Source organism: Salmo salar, chromosome 10, assembly GCF_965601325.2.
Source record: "Salmo salar chromosome 10, fSalSal1, whole genome shotgun sequence".
Taxonomy (NCBI): Eukaryota; Metazoa; Chordata; class Actinopteri; order Salmoniformes; family Salmonidae; genus Salmo; species Salmo salar.
In genome coordinates, this window is record NC_138300.1 from 76,190,990 (window position 1) to 76,212,124 (window position 21,135).

The 21,135-nt window shown below is 44.2% G+C and overlaps 1 protein-coding gene across 12 annotated transcripts in view; it reads left to right on the forward strand.

Annotated features, from left to right (window-relative positions):
• Positions 1-21,135, forward strand: part of LOC106561057 (pleckstrin homology domain-containing family A member 7) — a 173,953-nt gene that overhangs the window by 113,506 nt on the left and 39,312 nt on the right. For 10 of the 12 annotated variants that reach the window (XM_014124646.3, XM_014124645.3, XM_014124644.3 and 7 more), the window contains 4 exons: positions 3,906-4,010; positions 5,277-5,349; positions 10,007-10,107; positions 18,716-18,897. In XM_014124646.3, the coding sequence (XP_013980121.1) occupies positions 3,906-4,010; positions 5,277-5,349; positions 10,007-10,107; positions 18,716-18,897 (461 nt within the window). The remainder of the gene's footprint in view (positions 1-3,905; positions 4,011-5,276; positions 5,350-10,006; positions 10,108-18,715; positions 18,898-21,135) is intronic. The other 2 variants (XM_014124648.3, XM_045688086.2) reach the window with 1 other exon arrangement.

Sequence of the window (21,135 nt, forward strand, 5' to 3'; positions counted from 1 at the left end):
GGAAGCCACTCCTCAGTAAAAGGCACATGACAGCCCTCTTGGAGTTTACCAAAAGGTACCTGAAGGACTCGCAGACCATGAGAAACAAGATTCTCTGGTCTGATGAAACCAAGATTGAACTCTTTGGCCTGAATGCAAAGCGTCACTTCTGGAGGAAACCTGGCACCATCCCTACGTTGAAGCATGGTGGTGGCAGCATCATGCTGTGGGGATGTTTTTCAGCGGCAGGGACTGGGCGACTAGTCAGGATCGAGGGAAAGATGAACAGAGCAAAGTACAGCGAGATCCTTGATGAAAACCTGCTGCAGAGCGCTCAGGACCTCACTGGGACAAAGGTTCACCTTCCAACAGGACAAGGACCCTAAGTACACAGCCAAGACTACGCAAGAGTGGCTTTGGGACAAGTCTCTGAATGTCCTTGAGTGGCCCAGGCAGAGCCCGGACTTGAACCCGATCCAACCTCTTCTGGCGAGACCTGAAAGTAGCTGTGCAGCGACGCTCCCCATCCAACCTGAAAGAGCTTGAGAGGATCTGCAGAGAAGAATGGGAGAAACGCCCCAAATACAGGTGTGCCAAGCTTGTAGCGTCATACCTAAGAAAACTCGAGGCTGTAATTCCTGCCAAAGGTGCTTCAACAAAGTACTGAGTAAAGTTTTTTTTAATTTTGTTTTAAATAAATGTATAAAAAAAAATCAAACCCAGTTTTTGTTTTGTCGTTATGCGGTATTGTGTGTAGATTGAGTTTTTTTTATATACATTTTAGAATAAGGCTGTAACATAAGAAAATGTGGAAAAAATGGAGTTTGAATACTTTCCAAATGCGCTGTCTATAGCCTTTCACTGACAAAAGCTGAATCTTACATTAGAGACCCTTTTGTATGGTGTGATATACAGTAAGTGCCATCAAATTACATTTCTGTTGGCACTAATATCACTCCCATATTTCCACGAGTTTAACCGGACTTAAAATAGACTATATTAAAGTACGTAGACAAGGGAATCTGTTGGGACAGCTCTTCTGCCGTTTTGTGTCTACCTTCCACGCTTGATCAGCAGTGGTTTTTATAATCGTGTAATTAGACACTTTATTTTCTCCTTCCCACCAGCTGTAGCGTCAGCGCCCCCGAGCTTCCGACAACACCGCTAAAGCACTTGTAGCCGTCACACCTTGCCAGTTAAACCAAACCCCTCAGCTCTAACGCCCTGCTCAGGTTTGGGATGGAAGTGATGGGAGTCTGTGTGTGTGTGTGTGTGTGTGTGTGTGTGTGTGTGTGTGTGTGTGTGTGTGTGTGTGTGTGTGTGTGGGAGGTGTTGTGTGTGTGTGGGAGGTAGTTGTGTGTGTAGGGTACAGGATACGTCACGGCCTATAGTGCACTTTATACACACACACACACACACACACACACAGCTTGCCTCACGTCACATCACTGACCTGCCAGGGGAGTTGAGTGGGGCTTTGCGAGGTGATTTGGGATGTTGATACGCTCGTTTAACGCTGCAATTAAGGTACTGGGATGACGAGTGTTGCAGTTCAGCGAGGGGACGGAGCGCGACCACATGACGTCAAGCGCTGACGTCAGAGGTGTCGGTCAATGACGGCCCCCCCCCCGTCGTATCCGGTCCATGCTGCATAAATGATAAGCTTCGCTCCCTTTTCTTCAATGGCTCATTACAGCACTGAGCAGTACGTTATAATTCAGGTCATAGGGATGCATGCATACACAGCTCCACTGAGGTAAATCACATCCACACCATCAACAGATGGACCCAGACTATATTTGAATGTGGCACATTCCATTAGTGTGTGTGTGTGTGTGTGTGTGTGTGTGTGTGTGTGTGTGTGTGTGTGTGTACTTGTATGACTTGTAGCTGGTGCGTGTGATAGGGCTCACCCTATTTGGTCGACCGAGATCTCTTTAGTCGAGCGGTCACTATTTTAGATGTTTTATTTTTTTCATGGCGCACAAGACAGCTGTCTGATTCGCACCTGTGTCAGTGGACTAATCCATCGCGGAGGCCAAGGGGATGGCACAGTCCATCACTCTAAGACGTGATACTGAAATTGTATATGGATATTTTTATCCCCAAAAATAATGGTACAACACTAATAAATCTAATATTACTTTATAACAAATGCGCCTTCTCCCGCGTTGGACACGGTTGCTGTCCGCGGTTCTGAAACAATCTTCAGTGCGCCGTAGAATATGGCGCCTTTCCCTATGTTGCTATGTGCATAATAGCGAAGTTAACCAGCGTGTTGGGGTTGAGAACAATGCAGCGAAGGCAGCAGCAGCAGAGACAAGGAAACAGCCCTTGCCTTAGCCTAATTGTCTAAGAAAATTGAGGAGAGAGGAAATTAGGTCTATTTTCAATCGCCTAACTGTTAAATGTGCCTGGCTCTATAAATCATCCACATACGGTACCAGTCATAAGTTTGGACACCTATTCATTCAAGGGTTTGTCTTTATTTTTACTATTTTCTACATTGTAGAATAGTAGTGAAGACATCAAAACTGTGAAATAACACAGATGGAATCATGTAGTAACCAAAAAAGTGTTAAACAAATCAATCGCTTTTTTTTATTTGAGATTCTTCAAAGTAGCCACCCTTTGCCTTGATGACAGCGTTGCACACTCTTGGCATTCTCTCAACCAGCTTCACGAGGTAGTCACCTGGAATGCATTTCAATCAAGCGTGTGTCTGTCTATATATGGAAAAATATGTTTTTAAACATTTCAACCCGTCGATTGATCGAAAGAATAGGATGACTCTGTCGACCAAGATTTTTTTTAAAGTCAGGGACAGCCCCAGCGTGTGGTGTGTATGTGTGTGTCTGCGTGTTTCCATGAATGTATTGTCTGTATGTTGGTATCAACCTTGCACTTGTGTGTGTGCGGCGCATGCGTGGTTGATTCATGGCCCTTACCCAGCAGCTGTGTCTCACTAATGGCCGTCGAATCGATCTTCACCAACGGAGGGGATCACACAGACACAAACAACCCGGAGGGCATCATTCAGCCTCTACGAGCTGTCCTGTTGACGGCTCCCTCTATAACATAAAAAAACATGAGCTGGCGCACACCCAGGAAATAGTTTGGGTGGAGGTGCTGACTAACGGCGAATAAACTTTAAACGATCAAATTAAAGAAAGTCGCACACTCCATGTATAAACTCCCAGCAATTGAATTGGTGTTTACCAACGTTTCGGCATCACTGTGCCTTCCTCAGGGTCAGACCCATGGAGTGTGTCACTTATTTTGATCGTTTACAGGCTACCTCTATAACCTCATCAGCTGTAACTATATGCTCATGATCACTACCGCTGTAGACCGTTACCAGCAGCTAATGGGCCCTAACGGCCATGTCAGACCTAGTTGAACTCTCACCTCCTGGTTAGTCAGAAGAACAATGGGCTCACCCACCCCACCACCCCCCTCAATGGTTCCTCCCGAGGTGTATTACTATAAAACTCATGGGAGTCATTTTTTTTCCTTCACTTGTTATTTGTGTGGGTGAGAGTTTGTCTGATGGTAAACTATTGTCACAAATTTTCACAAATCTTGTGCTTGCTTAAAAATTCAACTTTAATGTGATTGGATTGGGTCAACCAATCAGAACATACTGTAAAATGTGTGACGTGAAATCGAACTTTACGAGCAAACGGCATTTCTTCGTTTGTATCATGCTACGTATTCCAACTCGCCTACCAGAGACAGTCGTGTACTGTCATGGCCGTGTGCACTTTTTTTAGTTGTCTAGTCAATGAAATCAATCGATCTGTGTCCCTTGTTTCAAGTATGATTTTGAAATTGAGGATAGAACAGTAGAAGCTAAATTGTAAGGGGCTGGTGAGGTCAAAGTTGAAATAACTAACCACTATGCTGGATGTGTGTGTGTCCTATAGGGCTCCAGGTCCAGTGGGAGGGTGCACAGTTTTGGGAAGCGAGAGCAGTCCATCAAGCGGAATCCCAACGTCCCTGTGGTGGTGAGAGGATGGCTCTACAAACAGGTAAGCAACACGGGAGCGCGCACACAACACATACACGCACAAACGTATGCGTACCTACACGTACAAAGGCACACACACCTAATACGACTAATGAAACTTGAAATGAGCACACACACACACACACACACACACACACACACACACACACACACACACACACACACACACACACACACACACACACGTATGCATACCAACACGCTCGAGGCACATACGGCTAATGAGACTTGAAACGAGCGAGCGTGCGCACACACACTGTCTATCAGCGTTTCCCAACCCCCGAGGAGATGTTTGGGAAGTACTTACATAGGCTGCCATGGCAGAGGTCATAGACACATCACATGGACATGCATTGGGTTGCTTTTCAAAAACAGGATAGAGCTCATTGGTTGATAGTTGTCTATAGGAGAATACTGATTGGCTGATAGTGGGACAAGCAAGCCAATGGCGGTGATAGACCGTAGAGACACACAGAGACTCATAGGATAGAGCTCATTGGTTGATAGGTGTCTGTAGGACAACATGATTGGATAAACTGGTAGCTGGGTGTATGAAACATATTGTATACGGTTTTTTTTGTACACAGTCCCAAATGACACCCTATTCCATATACAGTGCACTACTTTTTACTTGAGCTGGTCACAGGTAGGGCACCAAATAAGAAATGGTGTGTACCATTTGGGATGCAGCCAGTGTCTTAATGAGCTCCATGGTTGACCTTTGAGCCCTGTTTGTCTGCCAGGTAGATAGATGTGACTTTGCCCTCGCTGGAACTCGGAAAAGCCAGCACTGTCACATTTATAAAACTCTAAGAGAAAAGAGAAGCACAATGCAATTATCTTTAACTGACAGACACGAATTATCGGTGGAAACACACAAACACCCACACAGAAAAACATGCGCTCTCTCTGTCGCGCTCTCTCTCTCAGGCACTCACGCACCCCACACACACTCACGCGCACATACTCACTTCTGAGGGAACGCTATTCAAACACCAAACGAGTTTCCTCCAAAACAAACTGCCTATCATGACAATGAGGACATGAACACGCTCTTCCTACCAGGGAAAAGATTCAAGCAGGCAGCACTTAATTACTGTGTGTGGCGTGTGCGCACGCATGTGTGTGATGATCTGTTTTGAAGTGCGTTTTTCCCTTCTATCTTTCATCATTCCCCTGGCTGCAAGTGTGTTTGAAAAGCGATGGCAGGCATCGCGGGGCCAATAAAGGAGTGTAGGCCTGACTTCTCCCTCGCTTTCTTTTGCAGGACCGCTCTGGCATGAGGCTTTGGAAGAGGAAGTGGTTTGTGCTGGCTGACTACTGCCTGTTCTACTATAAAGGTGAGATGGTTTTTGTGTGTGTGTGTGCGTGCGTGCGCTCTAGGGGAGATGTGATGTGGTATTTTCGTGCTATAAGTGTAGACTTAATGACTTCATAGGCCTGTTTCCTCTGCCGCTGACCTGGCACCAAGATGTGAGCGTAGGACAGTTTTGTTATTTTTGTCCACTGTTAATACATCCCCCCCCCCCCAAAAAAAAATGTGTAAGTCAGCGGTAAAGTTTTCAAGATGGACTACTTCCAGTACAGAGCAAAACTGGGATGATGATGATGATGAGGATGTGTTCAAATCAGATCAACATGTCCTATTGGCTGAGATAGAAGAGAGGCCAAATTGGAGCATAACGGAAGCTATTTATAGTCAAAGGTTCATAAAGGGCCTTTCTCGAGACTAGACGGCGATCTGGGATCTTGGCTGGGCCGTGTGAGTGAAAGGGTTTGCCGAACGAGCCTGGAAATAAACCACACGGATACTCGTTACACTTTTTTACTTTGGTTTAATCTCACCGCGTTTGTTCTTGGCGACGCCAACGAGCGCTCATCATTCCCAGACCCCTGGTAGTCTATGGTTGAGTCCCAAATGGCACTCTGTGCCCTGTTTAGTGCTATGCTTGTGGTCAAAAGTAGTGAACTATACAGGAGAAGTAGTGCACTACTCCGAGAATAGGGTGGCATTTGGGACACGGGCCTCTCCTGATCCCCAGCCACTGTCCCACATGTGAACCGTTCTCAATGTTGCCCTAACGTTAGGAGAGGGTTAGGAGAGCGTTATATAAGAGATTGGAACCAGAATGTCTGGAGTTGATGAGGGAGCCAGAGGTTTAATCAGTGGTTAATCTGATGTGTATCCCGAGGTCTCGCTCTTCATTTTTCTCTCGCCTTCACTATCTTTCCCTGTGTCACTCACTCTCTTGCTGTCTAACCCCCTCTCTCTCACACTTACTCTCTTTCACTTTTACTCCTTCCCCCGCTCTCTCACCCTCTTCCTCCATCTTTCTCTCTCTCCCCTCTCTCTTCATCCTACTCCCATTTTACTCCATCTCGTCTCTTTCCCTGTTTCTCGCTCTATTCATCTGTTCATTTCACTGCGTTAAGGTGTGTATGTGTGTGGGCAGATAAAAGGACGAGGCCCCGTGTGGAGAATTTCTCCTCCAAAGCTCCTTGAATTTATTTTTAACCAATTACTCTTTAATCCAGACCCCCCCCCCCCCCCCCCCCCCCCCCCCCCCCCCCCCCCCGCCTTCGCTTATCAACCAAACATTCCAATTCACTACACACACACACACACACACACACACACACATTCTGTCACTCTGTCACAATGTGCAGCGGTGGAAACACTCCCCCCCATGAGAGTTGTCCCTTTTTTATATATAGCGGTGTGAGCTAATTAAGATATGACCAGGCTCTAGAGTCAGAAGGTAGCACACAGTGGAATGATACTGATGCCAAACCGGGCAGAGGACGGCCTGTGTTATGAACCCGGCCAATGCCAACTGGATGGGCGGAGAGTGATTTAGTGGAGTGGCAGTGTAGTGCCAGTTTGGGTAAGGGGGGGGGGGGGGTTAGTGGTTTGGCAGAGTACTGCCACATGGGTGTCGGGGGAGGGGAGTTTTTTTTACTATCCTAAATGATTAGTGGGTCGTGACAGTGACATCTCTCTCCCAGCCCCCTCTCTCTATATATCTCTGTTTCTCCTCTGTCTATCTATCGCTCTCTCTCTCAATTCAGTAGACGTTCTTGACATGGCAAGTTAAATGACTTGCATTGTCAAAGTAGACATATAACAAAAAAATGGTGGGACCAACAGCAATAAGGCATCAATAATAGTAGCAGTTGTGGAAATGGGTTTTCAATTAACAGCAACTACGACAACAATATGAATGGAAATACATTACATTAAAGCAAGTAGTAGACCAGTCTCAACATGACGTGGCGTGAAAGCCTAAACAAAACTAAATGGGAAATATTATTGACGTTGCACTTTTCACTGGCTACTCCTCAGGTTGTGGCCAAAGCTGCACGTTTTGCCTTTTCACTCAATAAATATTGGATTCGATTTTATAGTTTCAAATTCTTTGTACCGAATGATCATTTTGGGAAAGATTCTCTTAGGTCTGAGTATTTGTCACAGTGGAATAGGAAATGCAGCTCGCTCTCTTCCTCTCCCCTGGAGCAGAGTGAGCACAGCCTGTCCTCTCTGGGCAGCCAGGTTTTCCTGTGACGACCGGTCTCTATAGCCAGACTGTTCTCACGGAGTCTGTAGCAAGTCAGTGTTTTCCTCAATTCTTCTATCAGTCACAGTGGTCAGATAGTCTGCCACCATGTTACTGTCTGTTTAGAGCCAAATAGCATTGAAGCTTTCTTGAATTTTTTTTTGTGGTGTCTTTTCAATGGGTGATATATTTTTCATTTTTGCTTTGTGATGATTTGGTTGAGTGAGATTTTCTGAGTTCTGTCCTGAGACTCTATGGGGTTGGTTTGGGTTAGTGAACTGAGCCTCAGAACCAGCTGACTGACGGAACTCTTCTCTTGACATTGTAGGGTTGTGTGATGAAATGTTTTGGGGTCACTTGTTTTTAGACGGTTGTCAAATTTGATGGCTGTTTTTTCTATTCGAATAAGGAGGTGGGGGGGGGGGGGGGGGGATTGGCCCAATTCTGCTCTTACATGTGTTATTTCTGGAGTTTTTCTTTGCACGTGCAATACAGTCTTACAAAAACTCAGCATGCAGTATTTTGATTGGATTTGTCCCATTTGTTGAATTCATTATTGGAGAGTGGACCCCATACTTCGCTACCCTTTAGAGCAATTGGTTCTATTTTAAAGCATAGAATGCTTTTCTTCCTTTGTCTCTCAGCTGTGAAAGCTTACCTGTGAAAGCTACCAGTGTCGCTGATATTTAGTCCTAGATATGTGTCGTTTTTTTTTGGTGTGTTCTAATAGAACTGTGTCCAAATAGAATTTATATTTGTCATCCTGATTTTTATATATATATAAAACAGGTTCTGTTAGACCTCAGTTAACCTAAAAAAATATATATATATATATATATATATATATATATATATATATATATATATATTTTTTTTTAGGTTAACTGAGGTCTAACAGAACTTGTGCAGATGATCTAGATGCTGCTGTAACCCCTCCTTAGCGGCAGACAGCAGCACCAGGTCACCTGCGTACAGCAGACGCTGGATTTCAGCGTCGGGTAGGGTGAGACCAGGTGCTGCAGATTCTTCTACTGTTTTTTTTGCCAATTCATTAATGTAGATGTTAAATAGTGTTGGACTTATTGAGCAGCCCTGCTTCACTCCACGTCTCTGAGAGAAGACGTCTGTTTGCGTGTTGCCAATTTGAACCACACATTTGATTTGTAGTGTACATTTGATTTAATAGCATCCTATGATTTCCCTCCGATACCACTTTGTATTAGTTTATAAAAAAAAGACCTTTGTGCTGAAAAATAAGTAGATTTTGCCTTTGTTTTGGTCTACTTTGTCAATTAGAGTGTGGCGGGTGTAAATGTGGTCTGTCGAGGTAATTTGTTAGAAATCCAATCTGGTTTCTGCTCAGGACGTTGTGTTCATCAAGGGAATTAAATAGTCTGCTATTTATGATACTGCAGAGAATTTGCTGTTAACGCAAATTCCTCAAATTATTTGGATCAAATTTGTCTCCATTTTTATAGATTGGTGTGATCAATCCTTTGTTCCAAATATCAGGGAAAATACCTGCAGTGAGGATAATTTTAAAGAGTTTGGCCAATTTGAATTTGTGGTCTGTATATTTGATCATTTCATTTAATATACCGTCCGCACCACAGGCCTTTTTGGGTTGGAGAGTGTTCAGTTAATTATTGTTCTGTAATTGAGGTATCCACAGGATTCTTATTTGTCATTTTTTCTTGTATATATTGTTGTTATGGGCTCTTTGTTATATTGCTGTAGAGGTTTGCAAAGTGATTTCTTCACATATCACCATATTGGATAGCCAATTTATTTAATTTATCCCAGTTCTCCCAGAAGTGGTGTGATTCTACGGATTCCTTAATTCCATCCAGCTGATTTCTAATGTGCTGTTCATTTTTTGTTCTTAGGGTGTGTTTGTATTGCTTCAGTGTTTCCCCATATTGAAGGTGTATATTTTTGTTGTCTGGTTCTCTGTGTTTTCGTTTAGATATATTTCTCAATGACTTTCTTAGATTTCTGTAATCATTATCAAACCATTTTTCATTCTCTATTATTTTTGGTTTGCTTTTATGTTTCTTTTATATTAGCCAAGAAGGCTAATTTGTCAAATATAAAGTTTGTTCCAAACTTCCAAATGTACACCTTCATTGCTGTAGGAGAATGTTAAGGCTCAAAAGTTGTCCAGGAGAGATTTGAATTTTTAGGGTACTAATTGCTTTTATGGTAGATGTCTGTACTGTTTGCACTCCATCTATAGGCCTGTTTAGTACCATGTCATTTATTGGGCCGTGATGCTTCATGGTTGTGTTCCGCTCTTCTCAGATGCACTGTGATTTTACTGTGGTTGAGCTCTTTTCTTTCTCTCTTTTCTTCCTCTCGATTTTCTATCTCTTTCTCTCTTTCTCTCTCCTGTCTTGTCTCTCCTGTCTTGTCTCTCTTTCTTTCTTCCCCCCTCCCCTAACAGACAGCAGGGAGGAGTCAGTCCTGGGTAGTATTCCTCTGCCTAGCTATGTCATCTCAGCCGTGGAGCCTGAGGACCACATCAGCCGCAAGTACGCCTTCAAGGTAAGACTCAGAGTTCGCCTCTTAACAGGTCTTATGTGTAGTCTTTTTAATATGTATTTTTGTTTTGTTTATTTTATTCATTTGACTAATGTAATATTCTATGGCTTTATGTTGTCTCTGTTTAACTGGTTTATATTTGTAAGCGACGCGACGTTTATGCCTACTGTTAAAATATAACTGGCTTTATTGCTTTTATTACTCACCGGCGTCGTGTTGACTGCTAGATTATGGACTGAATATGATTTGGTTCTCTGCTTCATATTGACTTCTATTTGACCAACCGCTGGCTTAGAGGCATTGCGTCACCGTGAGGTCACCTATGCTCACAGGGATAATTCTGTCAATCAATGATATTCTGGATAATAAGCCAATCAGAAACTTAATTCCATCCATCCTCCCCTTCTATTGGCTATTGAGGATTTCAAATCAAATCACATTTGATTTGTCACATGTGCCGAATACAACAGGTATTGAAATGCTTACAATCCCTTAACCAACAATGCAGTTGAAGAAATAGAGTTAAGAAAATATTGACTAAATAAACTAAAGTAAAATCAAATAAAAAAGTAACACAAGATAATTGCATAACAATAATGATGCTACAGTATATACAGGGGGGTACCGGTACCGAGTTAATGTGCGGGGGTACAGGTTAGTCGAGGTAATTTGTAAAGAGACAATGCACAGATAAACAGAGAGTAGCAGCAGTGTAATAACAAAGGGGGGGGGGGGTGTCAATGTAAATAGTCCGGGCGGCCATTTGATTAATTGTTCAGCAGTCTTATGACTTGGGGATAGAAGCTGTTGAGAAGCCTTTTGGACCTAGACTTGGCTCTCCGGTACCGCTTGCCGTGGGGTAGCAGAGAGAACAGTCTATGACTTGGGTGACTGGAGTCTTTGACTATTTTTTGGGGGGGCCTTCCTCTGACACCGCCTAATTACATTTACATTTTAGTCATTTAGCAGACGCTCTTATCCAGAGCGACTTACAAATTGGTGCATTCACCTATAATATCCAGTGGAACAACCACTTTACAATAGTGCATCTAAATCTTTTAAGGGGGGGGTTAGCATGTATAGGTTGTTGATCAAAATGGATTCTCTGTATTGGTCGCTTTTTAACTTTCTAATTTGCTTGTCTACTAAATGAATATATACATTTTTTTCATAAGAAAGGTATTTTCTCCACAATGCCTACAACTGTAGGTTTTCTCTGCAGACATGTTATAGGTATAATACTACAGTATATAATTTAGGACTCCCCGCCTCTGCCATAGAGCTACTGTGCCTTCCGAAAGTATTCATACCCCTTGTTTGTTGTTAAAAAAATATATAGGGTTAATATAAATTTACATTTGTCAATGATCTACACAAAATATTCTGTAAAAGTGGAAGAAAAATTCTAACATTTGTATAAAATAAATAAAAAAATCAATCCATGTTAGAATCATCTTTGGCAGTAATTACAGATGTGAGTCTATCTGGGTAGGTCTCTAAGAGCTTTCCACACCTGGATTGTGCATAATTTGCAGTTTATTTGTTTCAAAATTCTTGAAGCTCTGTCAAATTCATTGTTGATCATTGCCAGACTACCATTTTCAGGTCTTGCCATATATTTTCAAGTAGATTTTAGTCAAAAGTGTAACTCGGTCACTCAGGAAAATGTACATTCTTCTTGGTAAACAAATTCGGTGTAGATTTAACTTTGTGTTTTAGGTTATTGTCCTGCTGAAAGGTGAATTAATCTCCCAGTGTCTGGTGGAAAGCAGACCGAACCAGGTTTTCCTCTAGGATTTTGCCTGTGCTTAGTTCCATTCAGTTTCTTTTTTATCCTGAAAAACTCCCCAGTCCTTAAAGATTACAAGCATACCCATAACATGATGCAGCCACCACTATGCTTGAAAATATGGAGAGTGGTACTCCGTAATGTGCTGTATTGGATTTGGCCCAAACATAAGACTGTATTCAGGACAGAAAGTGAATTGCTTTGCCACATTTTTTGCAGTATTACTTTAGTGCCTTGTTGCAAACAGGATACATGTTTTGGAATATTTTTATTCTGCACAGGCTTCCTTATTTTTTACTCTGTCAATTAGGATAGTATTGTGGAGTAACTACAATGTTGTTGATCCATCCTCAGTTTTATCCTATCACAGCCATTAAATTCTTAAAATTGTAACTGTTTTAAAGTCACTATTGGCCTCTTGGTGAAGTCCCTAAGTGGTTTCCTTCCTCTCCAGCAACTGAGTATCTTTGTAGTGACTGGGTGTATTGATACACCATCTAAAGTGTAATTAATAAATTACCCATCACCCAATAAGTGCCTTTCTTTGCGAGGCATTGGAAACCTCCCTGGTCTTTGTGGTTGAGTCTGTGTTTGAAATTCACTTCTCGACTGAGAGACCTGATAATTGTATTTGTGGGGTACAGAGATGAGGTAGTCATTCAAAAATCATGTTAAACACTATTATTGCACACAGAGTCCATGCAACTTATTATGTGACTTGTTAAGCACATTTTTACTTCTGAACTTATTTAGACTTGCCATAACAAAGCGATTGAATGCTTATTGACTGAAGACATTTCAGCTTTTCTTTTTTATTCATTTGTAAACATTTGTAAAAACATAATTCCACTTTGACATTATACGGTATTGTGTGGAGGCCAGTGAAAAAACATCTCAATTTAATCCATTTTCAATTCAGGCTGTAACACAACAAAATGCGGAAAAAGTAAAGGGGTGTGAATTATTTCTGAAGGCACCGTATACAAGTGTCAGAGACTGTGGTGCTAGCTGTATATCTGTGGTTGGTTCTAGATTACCCACATCTTTCTCTAATGTCCTCTGCTAGTGGTTTCATTCCCACAGGAAGCCAGTGTGGTTCCGTGATGTTTCCTTTCCGCACTACATATACAGCCTTGCCTCTGTTATCATGCAGAGCCAATAGGGGTTTAGGTTTCGGTCTGTTGACTGTATGACAGACGGTAGGCCTGGATGGTCGTATAATATAGGCCAGTCAGTGACTGATACAACCAGTCGGTCTCCTAGTAACGGAGGTTTTCTTTTCCTGGTTCAAAAAGGAGCTTAGGTGGTGGGCGTGGCAGGGGTCGGCCCGTCGGCACGGCTGAATTTTAGTGAACGTTTCAGTGGCCCCAATCTTGCCGGTGTGGAGAATTTCCTGCAATTTCCAATTTCCTAAAATTGTACAAATTTCTCCATGGAGCTGAGAGAAAATGTAGCAGTTTTAAAGAAGATTTCCTGCGATTCAATGCCTTTTGCTATGGCTAGTACAGTGTTCTATCATTCAAACATAATAACAAAATCAATTCTCCCTGACTGTCTAGCTTTTATTTTGGTTATTGTTAGTTTTCAAAGATTATATTATAAGAAAATATATAGGTCATTTTTTTCATACATACTTTATCTTCATTTAGTCGTTTCAGTTTATACCGAAAGCGTTTGTTTTTACACTGTTTGGATTTAGGTGGCCAGAAAAAACGCTCAAGGATTTCAATGGCAGAAAAATCCCTGTAATGCCGCCAATCTCCGCCCCTCTGGCTGATGACATGTATTCAATGTTATTTCAATGTTGCTTCAATGGTTCCTCCCTAACCAGACCACCCTGACCCTAAAAAGGCAGTGTTTCTCAACAGTAGTTCTATGGTTGCGTATGGTTTCTAGCCCAATACAAGAACACCTGATTCTACTCTCTTCCTAATCACCCAACCCCTTCATTAGTTAAACAAGGTGTGCTTGTGTTGGGCGGAAACCAAACGGTGCAGTCTTGGTGTTACCCAGCAAGGTTGCAAAGTTCTGCTAACTTTCCCCCAAGTTCCTAGGTTTTCCCAGAAGTCCCAGTTGGCCCGTAATCAGTAGGGGATAAGCAGGAAATGAGGAATCCTTTTCTGGAAAACCTGGGAGATTTTGGGGAAAGTTACTGGAATTTGGCAACCCTAGAAACACTGCTGTCCAATTGTCCTATTATAGTTTCTGCCTCGTCTGGTGGGGTTTTTTGTTGTAAACTTTTCACTCTACTGTTGACTCAACTGATGCAGTGAGAAAGGCTCATAGGACTCAGTTTACAGTTACACTCTAGCAGGCCAAATGTAATTGAATGCAGAGTGGAGATTTGGGCTGGCGATTTTAGGATTGACTGTAGAATGGCTCGGTAATCTACTCTAAGCCCTTATCAGAGACATAGGTTATATTTGAGCTGCTGCACTCTTGTGCAATCTGTCACACTGCTATGCATGTGTGTGCGTGCGCGAGGGAGGCGGAGGGAGAGGCAGGGGTCAATAGAGAATGGCTAGCTTGTGTTTCCTACTCCCTGAAACCGAGATTCTGTTACTGCCATGGAAGAGTTGGGAGAATGTTAAGAGGACTCCCCCCGATACCTGTAACCCGACCCTGTCAGGACCACTCTCCAGTGTCTCTCTAGAGTGGTGTGTGTGTTTTATGTCAGTTGGTTAGTTTGTTTGTGCTGCAACCATTCACCACTACACTGAGTTAGTAATACTTTGTTTTCGTCTGACTACTTCATCCCAAAAGATGTTTCCCCATGGTTAAAACTTCACTTTCCCCACCCCGCCCCTCCACGGTGGAGCCAACCAATCTAGCTAGAAGGCTGGTACCCCCCCCACCCCTATTCGCTGAACTCTGTTCCCTCTCTTGTTCCTATTGGTGGGCTGCCTTGCTGGGACCCTGCGTGTGTGCGAGGTCATCCAAATGAAACCCAAGTGCACCATCCTCTCATAAATAGGTACTGGCCTCTCAACCTATTGTACTTTACCTGAGTTACTGCTTTTGCCATGTCATTTACCTTCAGTGTGTGGTTGGAAAAAAGGCTAAATATATACAGCGCCGTGTATATTTGTTATGGTTTGGAGCATGTTTTGAGAGTGGTGTGCCTTTTGGACATGGTTGTGGTTTCCCTCCATTTTTATCTGTCTTCTCTGTCTTGTATGATCTCATTTACTCGTGCCTCTGGTTATGTTGTGTTGGCTAAACTCTGCTTTGCCTCATCCAGCATGCCACTCGTGGAGGTAGATCGATTGGTTTTATTTAAGTGGAATAAACATTTTCTTCTCCTCTTGTGCAGTCTTCTAGCCTGGTCCCAGATCGGTTTCAAATGAAACGTTTCTTTATAGAGCACATTTCTTGCAGGGGATGCATTTCAAGGTGCTTAACAAGTGTTTGTGCCGTCTTGCCCGAGGATGTGAATATTCTGTATAATAACTTTCTTAACGGCTGTTCGAGGTTATTATTCTGTTTGTGCCGTCTTGCTGACTCCCATGTTATTTTTTATAAATGTAACCCTATGGGGATAGTCGAGCAGTAGGAGTTGTCAAGACGGTACAAACAGAATTGGCACCAGGCTAATAACCTTCAACAGTCGTTAAGCAACACTCAGTATACAGAATGTAGTTCCTATATCCATTTCCATTATGCCAATGGTTTCCCCAAAGCAGAAAGGTTTTTCGAGATGGCGCATTCCAGAACGTACCGTGTGAGTCGTGCGTTCATTCTGAACGTTTATCGCTGTAAAAGTATTTCCGCGTGAGAGTTCGGGGGGGGGGGGTCTGCGTTATCGCAGCTTGGAGGCCGGGGCTACCTCCCAAAATGGCACCCTATTCCCTACATAGTACACTACTTTTGATATGACTCTGGTAAAAAAAGTAGTGCACTGTGTAGGGAATGGGGTGCCATTTGGGCCAGCCCCCCCCCCCCCCCTCCCCCCGGCTTATCTGGAAAGCACAATAAGAAGGCTTTGAATAGACGGGACAAAAAATAAAAAGCCTGCGTGTCTGAGAGGGGCTGGGGAGAGGAAGAAGAGGACTGTTGCTATTGTTAGCCTTCCTGTCTGGGAGTACAGGCTGGCTATTTTTGAGGAGGAGAGCTGGGGGGGGGGGGGGGAGACTTGCCCAGGGTGAGCAGTGTGCATTCTCTGTGGAGGTGTGGTGGTCACACGGTGCACTGAGTATCCCACGCAGCCTCTTCCCTCTAGCGGGAATGCTATGAGGCTGTGGTAAGGAATGTTATAAGAGACCAGGCCACCGTCTGCACATTCTTCCGTTGGTCTGAAAAGGCAGGGCAGGTATTGGATAATTACAGTGACAGGGTAGCTGTTGGGATAGGTTGATAAATGGGGTGGGTGCGCGCGTGCATGGCATGCACGTACATCCAACCATGATATAGAATTATATTAGAGAGCAGCTTGTCCGGATCGCTGGAGAGTGATTGAGTGATTAGACAGCTGATTAACACAGCAGCAGTCTGACTCCCCGCGCGCGCGTGGCCTTGCCAGTAGCTACGTCGAGCCTTCTGCTGCTACACTCTAGTGTACGGAGTGAGGTGAAGCTGCCTCTAGATGCTGATCTCAGGTCAGTTTCCCCACTGATGGTTAAAGGTTAGGGGAGGCTGATCTTAGGTCTCGGGGCAACTTCACCCTGTTCCACAGTGTACACTACAGGCTGAACCTTAGACCAGCCAGGGAGGAGATTTAAAGACCTCCCCAGGGGGTAGAGGCAGCCTTCTGGCCCGACCTTTCTCCAAACACTGCCTGGGGCCAAGAGGCTTACCGTTACACCCGGTCATCCTGCAGGAGCACGGTCTGTCTGTGTGTTTGTGGGAATACATGGGTGTGTGTACACCACAGGCGGCCGGCGGCACCTTCATTGGGGAGGACGGACTTGTAGTAATGGCTGGAGCGGAATCAATGGAATGGTATCCAACACATCAAACATGTGGTTTGCATGTGTTTGGTGGTACTCCATTCCAGCCATTATTATGAGCCCGTCCTCCCCTCAGCAGCCTCCTGTGCTGTACGTGTGTGTGTGTGTGTGTGTGTGTGTGTGTGGTGTGTGTGTGTGTGTGTGTGTGTGTGTGTGTGTGTGTGTGTGTGTGTGTGTGTGTGTGTGTGTGTGTGTGTGTGTGTGTGTGTGTGTGTGTGTGTGTGTAGTGTTGTAGGGGTTTTCACGCCACGAACAACACCCATGCCTCACCTTGAAAAGCCATGTTTGTATCAAACGTCGAGTCAGGCAAAATCAAAAAAAGATGCCAACACTCAAATGAAGAAATCACACCCATTTCACACCCGCTTGGCAATCTGTTACCTTGCTTTGTCTAGATCCAACTAAAACCCATGAGTCCCGAATGGCACCCTATTCCCTACACAATCGACTACATTTGACCAAGGCCCCGGTCAAAAGTAGTGGACTAATAGGGAAATGGGTGCCATTTGGGATTCTTGGGTTTTAGTTGGATCTGGACTCTGATAAGACAAAAAGGCAGGGGTGTATTCATTAGCACACACTGTAGCAAAACGTTTTGCTACGGGAGAAAGGGAAATAAGTGTTTCTTATTGGACAAATTCAGGTAGGTCCCTCTCCATTTCAGCCGGTTTGCTTCATCTTGGTTGCTAGTGAATACACCCCATATAGATTGGCTCTCATTTGTTACATAATGGCGATGGCATGAGTGATTGCCTCAATAATTGCCATTTGCAGTGCCAGTGATAGCCGCCTCCTAATGAAAACGGCCTCTTGAAATATTGGTGTTGCTTCTTCATAGACTACAATCTAGTAATTACCCCCAAAAGGAAAATGGTGGAAACTCCCTCCAACCATGTTTGCGTCAAACCAATGCTTGTAAATACATGAGAGGGAGTGAACGAGTGAACACTTCTGGGTGAAGGCTGGGAGAATCTTAACTCGTCCATAGAGATTTGGACTGCGTGCTGATTCTCCATCCTTCTCCCAAAGTGTGCACTTGCGTACTCCCTGGGTTGGATTTTAAAAGCATTGGAATGGTGTATTTGCTGACTATTGTAGGGGGGTTTCCACCATTGTTAAATCCATGATGGGAAGGGTGCAAGTGCACACTTTGGGGAAAAGTGTGGAGAATCAGAACGCCCCATAGAGACAAGCATAAGACAAGTATGTATAAACAAGTGTAGACTAGGCCCAGTACAAACAACTCCCGAGCATGTTGAAAATAGCAACGTCATGGTTGAAGTTCTATCACAATGGCTCCTTCTACGCTTGCTTGTTGTTGATTGGCTTACACTGCCCTCTGTCATGGGTTGGATTGGACCTTTGCATTCTTGTTATGTCCCTCATGCTACTGTGTCTATTGGTCAGTATGGATGTGTCTCTCCTTCTCCATTGGCTGGAGTACTCTGTCGCTTCTCTCTGTTATTCTATTGGCTGGCTTCTTTTGTCTCTATTGGCTACTATCTCTGTTTCTCTATTGGCCAACACAGATGGGTCTCTTTTCCTATTGGCTAATGCTGATTTGACTCTTTTTTTTTTTTACTCTCTATTGGCTGACTTGAATGTGTTTGTGTCTCCATGGGCAGACATTGGTTGATGTCCCTATTTCTCTTAATTGTTCAACACTTCTCTATCCATCTCGTTTATGGTTGGGGTCAATTCAGTTCTCAATTCAGTTCATAGTAGACCATTTTTTGTTCTTGAATTACATTTAAATTCACCTGAAATAACTGAATTCAAAACTCAGTTGACCCCAACCTTGCTATCTACCCCATTGGCCAGACACCACGTCCATCACTCTTCTTCAGTCTGACCCTCCCTCTCTCCTCTCCCATAGGCCAACCACACGGGCATGCGCTCGTACATTTACAACCGGAGCACTGTGATTGACTCGCAGGCGGAGCACGGCGGCATGCGGACGTACTTCTTCAGCGCCGACACGCAGGAGGACGTGAACGGCTGGGTGAAGGCCATGAACCAGGCGGCGATGATGCAGAACCAAACCGACAGCCTCAGGAGGTAGGTGTAGTGCGACGTTAGCCCTAGACACTGATCCTGGGTCAGTTTTGCATTACCGCTGCCAATGGTTAAGGTTCGGATCGGGGGCGCAACGGTCGTCAAAGTTGATAAAGGGTCCAAAATCAATTTCTGATAAATCTAACGGCTGCGTAATGGAGTAAGATACTCACCTCTTAGAGATTTTTTTTAATTGTTTTTTTTATCCATCAAATAATGGATTTATATTGACTGAAATGAACAATGAGAGACAGGGAATGAATGGAATCCAGACATTTTGGTGGGACTTCAGGTGTTCAATTTAATGTGAAATATGACATTATTTCTTCGTTAAGTGATTCATGCCAACTTTTTTTAAACCACATATGGCCCTTTTCATATGTTTTGCTATTATATTGCTAGAAATATAACGTTTGAAAATAACCAATTTGCATATAGGCACAAATTAATAAATTAGCATGAAATGACTCTTTATCCAACCAGCTTTTTCTAAGTTACCACCCCAAAGAGAATTTGTACCCCACATGTCATCTAAAATATTAAACAAGGCAGAAATGTTTTGTACTAAAATGTCCCCACATGTTGTGAACATCGTCTCATTAGAATGAACCAATGCATATTTATTTGACAGTAGGGGAAAGATCAAAAATTGCGCGATTGACCCAGATATCTTCTTTCTTTTCTGAGTGGCCGACGTTATTCACGTTATCGTCTAATCAAACATCAACGGGTTTCCTGTTCCACGAAGTGGAACGTTGATCGTTTTGTCTTCTTTCGTCATTTAGTTGCCGTGCCAGTGCGTTTAAGCCCCATCGATATATCAACGTTGATAAACACCTGGGTCTAAACGTTTTTCGACCTTTCCGACAATGCCCCCATCCTTTTGAGACATCGTTTCACACTTTCCCCCAATAGTAAAGTCCGGGAGAAAAGGTGGTTTGCACGGGTAACCGTATGAATATTGTCCGTTTCTATTTTGAAAGTAATCGGTGAAGTGGCAATTAGTTGACAAATAGATGAGCCATTTCTCAAACACAGCCAAAGGACGGCGAAGAGGTGTATTCTCAGATGGGCCGTGCTACTGTACGTAGGGGAAAGTTCACCATGGAGCCAAGAGGTACGCTGCCTTGGACCTAACCTCCCTGTCTGTCAACCTGTCACTCCAGATCTGGGTCATGTACATAGGAAATATTGGAGGTTTGCTTGATTTAGCTTTAACAAATTGAAGGGGTGGGTTGAGTTTGCACTTTTGGGACTGTTCAGTTGGTTATATTTTATTGGGCAATTACCCATCTGACCGAGGTTGTATTGGGAATGGTACATGTAACTTAGCTGTGGCAATTCTTAAGGTGTGTGTGTGTGTGTGTGTGTGTGTGTGTGTGTGTGTGTGTGTGTGTGTGTGTGTGTGTGTGTGTGTGTGTGTGTGTGTCTGAATATATCTGTCTGGGGAGAGAGATGAGTTTCCTTGTGTTTGCCATTCTGTCAGTCTCATTGATAGGCAGCGCTGAGAAACAGAGCTGCAATCTCTAGGGCTATTTGGGTTTGTGTGTGTGTGTGAGTGCTTGTGCATGCCTGTGTGACCTTGCAGCAGAGAGTGCATTGTGATGCTGTGTCTGTGCTAGCCTTGCTCCATGATGCCACTCAGCCTGCTCTCAGATTGCATTGGTGCGGACACACACACACACACACACACACACACACACACACACACACACACACACACACACACAATAGTACAGTTTCACAGACTTTGACAGATGCCTAACGATGCTGTGAGAAGGATGGCGAGAAAGTGAATAACATAGAGAGATGGAAGGAGAGAGTGATGGTGGGAAAAGCGATGGACAGACTAGAGGGAATAATAGACGGGGGGGGCTGATGAGAGACCGAGAGATGTCAGCGAGAAAGAGGGGGATATGTGGAAGAGAAGAGAGGGTGAGAGACACGGACGGACGGACACGGACGGACGGACACGGACGGACACGGACGGACACGGACACGGACGGGGACGGACGGACGGGGACGGACGGACACGGACGGGGACGGACGGGGACGGACACGGACGGGGACGGACGGACACGGACGGGGACGGACGGGGACGGACGGACACGGACGGGGACGGACGGACACGGACGGACGGACACGGACGGGGACGGACGGACACGGACGGACGGACACGGACGGGGACGGACGGGGACGGACGGACACGGACGGACGGGGACGGACGGGGACGGACGGACA